This window comes from Nomascus leucogenys, unplaced genomic scaffold, assembly GCF_006542625.1.
Source record: "Nomascus leucogenys isolate Asia unplaced genomic scaffold, Asia_NLE_v1 001909F_20412_qpd_obj, whole genome shotgun sequence".
NCBI classification, from domain to species: domain Eukaryota; kingdom Metazoa; phylum Chordata; class Mammalia; order Primates; family Hylobatidae; genus Nomascus; species Nomascus leucogenys.
This window is the reverse complement of record NW_022096765.1, coordinates 12,736-20,446: the sequence shown is the minus strand read 5'-3', so window position 1 is coordinate 20,446 and position 7,711 is coordinate 12,736. Positions and strand designations below refer to the sequence as shown.

Genomic DNA, 7,711 nt, shown 5'->3' with positions numbered 1-7,711 from the left:
AGCTGGAGAAAAAAAATTGAGAAAATTATAAGGAAGAGAAAATATACTTATTACTCATTAAGAAGTTGATCACCATAAGGGTCTTCATCTTCACTGTCTTCACATTGAGTAGGCTGAAGAGGAGGAAGAAGAGAAGACAGTGTCTCAGTAGTGGCAGAGGCAGAAACCAAAGAAATGGAGTGGGAGGCAGGAGAGGCAGGCAAGCTAGGTGAAACTTTCATTGAAAAAAATCCACTTATAAGTGGACCCCCAAATTTCAAACCCTTGTTGCTTAAGGGTCAACTACATGTTTTGAGTATTTAGCATTGATCTGTGGCTGTGTTCCATTTTGGTTTCAAAGGAGAACCTGAGACCTTAAGCTTCTCTGTCTCAGAAGTTTCCTTCTTATCTGGCTGAATGAAAATGTATGTAACAACAGTGTGCCATTCTGGATTTTCTTCTACCCACTCACCCCCATCTTCTCCAGCGCTGCCCAGCAAATCTTAAGAAGAAGATTACTCTGAGTTATCACAAAGGAGTCTCCTATTCTAGAGAAGTGAGAGGTGAAAAAGAGAGGAAGGAGGGAAATGCCCTAAGGACAGGAAAGGGAGGGAGGATTTGTTCCCAGGGACATCAATAGCCAGGCCCTGTTCCATCTCTGCACTCCCTGTTGTAGGCAGAATCTAAGAAGGGAATGGCTGCCTCAGCACCCTCAGCACCAGAGCTGACAGGCTGAAATAGACTCCTTTGGTTTGAACAGAAGTTCAAAACCTTTAGTGCCAGTGGGCATTCCCTGTAAGACCCTGACTGCATCACTGGTGACAACTACTGAGTGAGGTCGCAAAGGCTTTGGCTGAGTTTTCTTCTCTCAGCAAGAATCCCAGGATATCTGTATGCTTTGAAGAGGCCAGAGGGGGAGAGGGAGGAGATGACACTCAGTAACTTTAAATTAGGATCATGTATGAGAGAATGGAGAAACTGGGCTTGAACATGTTAAATTTAGATAAAAGTAGCATTGCTGTATCCCCAATAGAGTTGAATAAAATGTGTACTGAATTTAACAAAAAAGGGAGATTTCTCAAGAAATATCTTGGATGAAAATCTGAAACATTTGTATGACTGTGTGATTATCCCTGGGCCTAAAAGTGTAACCGAGGTTGTTCTTTGCAGGACAGAGTTGGTGCAAATGGAAAAGCCCCAGCCAGTGAACCCAGAACTCACTTCCTGGCACATCACCGGAGTGCTAGATATGCTCAACAAATTCAGAGGTAAGAGCCAGCTGCTTGGCAGTACAGCCTCAATTTCTGTTTAGTGGATTCCTTGGTTGAGCCATTTCCCATTTTAGTTCTAATTTCTGTGAATTTATATATATTGTAGAAATAATATTTATCATAAAAATTAGAAAGCTTTGACCAAGCAAATAACTAAAACTTCCATGAACAGAACAACTTTACTGCTGTAAGATACATTTCACAACAACTGGAAGCTGAGGTTCTATGAAAAGGTCCAAACTTGTAAGGCAGCCATAGATACAAACAGAGCTACAACAACCTAGGATTAGACTGGAATGAAGCAGTGGCTGACCAGGTCATGCTAAAAGCAGAACATGATCATTATTTTCAGAAACTTCTAAACTGCACATGGATGGAAGTCCATCATATTTTGATGTTTTAAAAATGGAGGAAGTGAGGCCTGGCAGAGTGCCTCATGCCTGTAATCCTCTAAGGTTGAGGCGAGCATATCACCTGAGGTCAACGGTTGGAAACTAGCCTGGCCAACATGGCAAAACCCCATCTATACTAAAAATACAAAAATTAGCTGGGCATGGTGTCACATGCCTGTAATCCCAGCTACTCAGGAGGCTGAGGAAGCAGAATCGCTTGAGCCTAGGAGGCTGCAGTGAGCTGAGATCACACCACTGCACTCCAGCCTGGGCAGCAGAGTGAGACTCTTTCAAAAAAAAAAAAAAAGAAAAAAAACGGAACAGGCACATTTTATATCCCATTAAATAAGAGCATCATAGCAGCGTGAAGTCTATTTGTTATTTATATTGAATACAAACAATGCAAGTGGCATTTTCTACTAAATAAATAAAGAATGTTACATATATCTTGAAACAAATCATGCAAAGCCAGACATTAAATCACTGATTCACACAATTGATGATATGTTTATTTGTTTTTCTGTGTGATTTTAAGGATTCTCCTGTGCTGTAGAAGTCATAATAACCCTTGATCTTCATAGATGAGAGTCTCCAAAGTCTTTTTGCTCCCTGTATTCTGTCACTTACAGGAGGTACAAATAAAGCCAGTACTTGGGCAGATAACATCTGACCCCCACGTAACTCCTTGACCTGATTTTTGTTCTTCTTGCAGTGGATGATCCTCTGAGTAAGGAAAGGGCAAGTCACTATATGAGCCTTTCTGAGGATGTGAGAAATGTGATATTTGGAGATGACCATGATGGTGCGCCCGGGGAGTCCCAGAGAGCAGAGAACTTTGCAGCATGGGGAGCTCAGGCCTTCTCCTCCGGCAGGCATTACTGGGAAGTGGATGTAACCCACTCCTCCAACTGGATTCTGGGAGTCTGTAAAGATTCCAGGACAGCAAACACAAATCACGTTCCTGCTTTTGAGGAAGCATTTTCTCTATTTTCTTCAAAGAGAAACAACCTTTATAGCCTCTCCAACATCTTTCTTCCCTTAACTCACTATGTGCAAAGACCTTTGGGTCGGGTTGGGGTGTTTCTGGATTATGACAACACAGTTGTGAGCTTTTATGATGTTTCAAAAGGTTCCCTCATATACAGCTTTTTCCCTTCCTCTTTGTCTTCCCTTTTGACACCTTTCGTTTGTATTGGTTCCCCATGAAAGTCAGGTTTCATTATGATTTCTTAGTGAGCTCTCTTGCCTGAAAAAAATTCCAATCTCAAGACCTTCTCATGTGAGACAGTAGGACAATGTGTGAGCATCTTTGAGCTCACTGTAACTTCAGGAAACAAAATTATTATCTGAGTATGAAATGGGATAACCACATTGAAATTATACATTTGTTTCCTAAATTTAACTTTAATAAAGAGTTGTGAAAAACCATAACTGTCTGATTCCTGGACATTTTATATACCCCAAAATGAAACCCAAAACTCTTTATCATTACTGTCTATTCATTGCGCCTTCCCCACCCACTCGACTCACAATCCCTTTTGTACTTTAGATCTTTGTGGATTTTTGTATTGTAGACATTTTATGCAAAGCAAATAATACAAAATATGGTCTGGATCATCAGTTACTAAAAATTGCTGATTTTTGTAACTGTGTAAAATATATTAGTTATAAGAGTGAACTGAATTGTCTTACTGACATATACAATCAATTATAGTTCTTGGTTTCAATGGCCCTTGCATGCATTCCAAAGTAGCATTATAAAATGTAAACTTAGACTGGAAAAGCTTTGAAGAAGTTTGTTTTGATGCAAATAATTTTTAGCTGAACAAATTCTTCTTTTTTTTTTTTTTTTTTTTCGCTTCTAGCATAGATTATTTATCTTATTGTTTTGAGGCTGTGACTCCCTCTATCTCCCAGGCTGGAAATACAGATGCCTGTCATGGGCTCACTGCAACCTCCACCTCTTGGGTTCAAGCGATTCTCAGCCTCCTGAGTTGCTGGGATTACAGGCCCGTGTCACCACACCTGGCTAATTTTTGTATTTTTAATCGAGACCACAGGATTTCACCATGTTGGCCAGGCTGGTCTCAAACTCCTGACCTCAAGTGATATGCCCGCCTCGGCCTCCCAAAGTGCTGGCATGACAAATGTGAGCCACCAAACGCAGCTGATTCTTCTCTTCAATATTCTCATAAATGCTGGATTCAGAAAAACTACTGGTTTGTCGAAGTCATTTTATTATCATCTGTTTTCTTCAATGTTAACTTCAAATTGGGAGTCTTGGTGATAAACGATCAGTAATTGTGCATTGTCATTCATGATAAATTTGGTCCATCCTGACTATGTGCCATTCTTTGCAAAGGATAAACAGCTTGTGAGTCAGATCTGGAGTTAATGAAAACTTCAGATTCCGTAAGCAAATAAGTAGAGACGCTATGTTTAAATTGTCTGAAACCATCATTGCCTCTGGGATATTTCTCTCTTATTGGGAAGCTAACTCATATGGCTCTAGAAATAGTGTACTCCTACGTGTTGTTAAGGGTCTGTAGGTAGGTAAATCTTCAATGCTTTCAACAAATTTCCCTTTTCTTAAAAAGTCTGTGAAAACCATCTTTTAAAACTTCTTGCTTCAAAGTAATTTTAGAAAAAAAAGAGGGAACAAAAGCCAGAGGTGGTGGTAAAGGCTATAGCCAAATTGAAGGGTCGCAGCAGCATAGGAGGTAGGAGGCTCAGAAGAAAGCCAAGCAGAAAACATCAAAACCTCTGGAGGCTATGCATGCGCCTTGTGCTTCTCTTGAAGCCTGACGCCAGCGGTGAGTCCAGCACATCTATGGTCCTTCAGTCTTGCGGTCTCCAGATCCCTCAGTCCCGTATTACAAAAATTAACAGCACCTTAATAGGGTCTACCTGGAATATTACACTCATATTGTGGAAAGCTTAGAGACACATTTCTTCCCAAAACTCTTCATGGCTAGAGCTGTATCTAAGTAAGAAATACTTCAGAATAGGAAGGCATCCAGATTTCATTATTCAGTTTTGGTAGAGTTGGGAAGTGAGTTATTCATTTAAAATTATTCTTTATTATCTTCCCACCATTTTGCCTTTTTTGTTTGAATGCTATTTATAAAATTTTATAACTAAATATTAAAACGAGGAAATAAGCTATAATCAAAGTAGATGTCAACGGCCTGGAAAAATGTGCATGTCAAAACGTGGTTTCACTTAATTACCAGTATTCTTTCCACACAGCTTATCCTTTTGACTGTTAAACTTTTGGTAATAACTTTTTGGCAGACATCTTCCCATACTTGTAAACCACTACAAGGAAATAAATAGAGGCCCACACACAAATGTCCAAATGTTTAAAATGTATAACTCTAGCTAACAATCTGTCAATAAAGATTTTGCATCCTTTTTCTTTAAAAAATAGTATATAACTTCCTCATAACATAGAAGGCTGTGCTGAGTTTAGAATTGCCATATTGTTATAGGACCAACAGGTTGTACAGTAACAGCCTACTGTGCAGTAACGTGCCAACCACACTCAGACAGGAGATTTGCAGCAGATAATAAGTTGAATGATCACAGTGTTCTGAGTGAGAACATTGGAGGAGACCCTCAACTCCATCTTTCCAAGGAGTTCTGGGCTGGAATTTTTAAGGGGATTGTGGAAGGTGAGGGGCTGGAAAATTGTGTTTGATTGGTCACTGCAAGGGGGTATGAAATTATCAGGATGTGGACACTGTGTTATTCGGTGAGTCAGTTGCTTCTGGGGACTGTCAGCACCACAGTCTGTAGTTTAATTGGGATGCAGATAGAACAGTTGCAGAGAACTATAAACTAGGGTCTACCTGATTCTAGGAAATAGGTAATAAATGACTATGAAAAAGCAGTTCAGAGATCTAGCTCACCTAATAATTTACTCTGAAAATGTTGCAAGTTTGGTTTATTTTCATTTCTCCCAGTCTCTTCTTCCCTAATTAATTTTATGGCTTTTAAAAGGATGGTTCCAAGACCTCAGCATGGAGCAATATTGGCTCATCTGCTCTGGGAAAAATAGGAAGAAAAAGGTAAGAAACTCCTTGTTCAGACAGGGAATTTGGGATTTGGAATTCCGAGAGGCACTCTAGGAGCCAGAAAACTTCACAGCCTTCTCCTCCAGCAGGGTTATATTGGACAATTTTGGAAAGGCCATTAGGAAGTGCTCTTCTGTGTTGGTCCCAGAGCAAGGGCCACTCTTTCTACCTTCACTCCTTCTTTCTGAAGCTGAGAGTTTGCTCTGTCCAGCGAGCAGTAAAAGCTTGTCCTTGCAACTCCTACTCTCTAACATTCCTTCTTCCAGATTTTACTTGGCTTCTTCTCCCGCTTTTGGATGGCTCTATCTACTGGTGTTGGAGAATTAAGAGATTTCTGCGACTTGAGGATTCCAAAAGATTATTTATCCCTCTCCCTCCACTATGCTTATGCATCCAGCTATATGATCACTTGGATATTACAGAGATTGTTTGTCTTTAGTCTCTGCCTTCTGACCCCAGAATTAAACCTGTCTTATCTCTGAATGGATTAATTCTGGAAAACTCCCAGATTTCAATGAAGTCCAGCAAACAAATAGATACATTTTGGTGGAATCATCCAGATTACCCATGTACAAAGCGAGGCATCCTAGAAGCTCAGGCTCCTTCTCTTTCTTCTCTCTTCTTCTTTACCTTAACAAGTTTGCTACTTTTTATTTTCTTTTTTTGTAAGAGAAAGGTAAATATTTTTGAGAGCTATCACTTTCAATTCAGCAAAATGGACCAAAAAATAATATGATATAACCATTCATCTAAAGACAATGTCTTGGTGCTATTTAGTTGCAGACTTCTTATTCTATGTGGTTTATGCATTTATTTTAATAATTTAGTTGCACCTACACATAATAACATCAGTATTTTTCCATATTGTCGGAAACTCACTATTATAATTCTTAATAGTTGCTAATGTGCAGATATCATCCCTTGTTTTTGCCGAATTATGGTTTAGTTATTTACTTCTGTTTAACGGGCATTTAATATATCTGATTTCTATGTATTCTCTTTTTTCTTTTAAATTGTGTAGCTGCAAAGCCCCGATGAAAGCTTTGAACGTAAATCTCCTCATGAAAACTTAACCAAAAATAGTCCTTCCCCGGAGTACACTGGCATGTCTAGGTAAAGAACCAAATACAATTCCCCACTGAATTCAATGTGGGATTGTTTTGAAAATAAAAGAGTATTGTCTTTCAACCATTATGTTATAGATTAACTTTCAAAGTGCTCTAAAAGCTGATAAAGGGAAAGCATTCCTTGGGTTCATAAATAAAATATTACTGTGTGTCTCAAAATTAAATCTGCAAGACATCAAAACATGATTTCTCTTTAGAATATGTAATCTATACATATGATGCAATTCAACAGATTATAAGGTTGATTATCACTTATGTAAAATGCTTAAGACTGGAAAAGTTTTGGGTTTTTGATTTTTTCAAATTTTGGAATATTTGCAGTATACTTATTGGTTTAACATCCCTAATACATATCCTAAAATATCCCGTATTTTAGGATATGCTAAAATTAATGCTCCAATTAACATTTTCTTTCAATGTCATGTTGCTGCTCAAAAACTTTTGGATTTTGACCCTTTTTAAAAAAAATTCTTAATTTTTTATTTTTGTGGGCACATAGTAGGTGTATATATTTGTGGAGTGCATGAGATGTTTTAATACACGTTTTGGATTTTTGGATGAGGAATGCTCACAGAGAATGGTGAAAAGTAATTCTGATAATTACGTGCCCTCATTATCTTGTCTTTTTGCTTTTTCTGAATATCATATAGTTAACAAATATTTTTGGTACTCTAATTAAAAAAGCATCTTTTCAACATTGGTTGTATCCTCACAAGCAAGGAAGGGAGAATAAATATCTCAGTAATCTGGGATTATTTATTTAAACAGCACAAATAATTTATATTATTAAGGACCAAATTCGCGTCCAAATTATCTGAAAAAATGTTTTCTTCATATAGCTATAATAGATATAATTAAAAGGAAAT

The 7,711-nt window shown here is 38.2% G+C and overlaps 1 protein-coding gene across 1 annotated transcript; it reads left to right on the top strand.

The window, feature by feature from the left end:
- Nucleotides 1-1,048: 1,048 nt before the first annotated feature.
- On the top strand, nucleotides 1,049-6,831 carry LOC115834038 (putative tripartite motif-containing protein 64B; the record flags this gene model as incomplete). Its single annotated transcript, XM_030808819.1, has 3 exons — nucleotides 1,049-1,247; nucleotides 2,355-2,827; nucleotides 6,740-6,831. Coding segments are annotated over 3 exons (764 nt in total), but the record flags the coding sequence as incomplete, so codon positions are not given.
- Nucleotides 6,832-7,711: the final 880 nt, after the last annotated feature.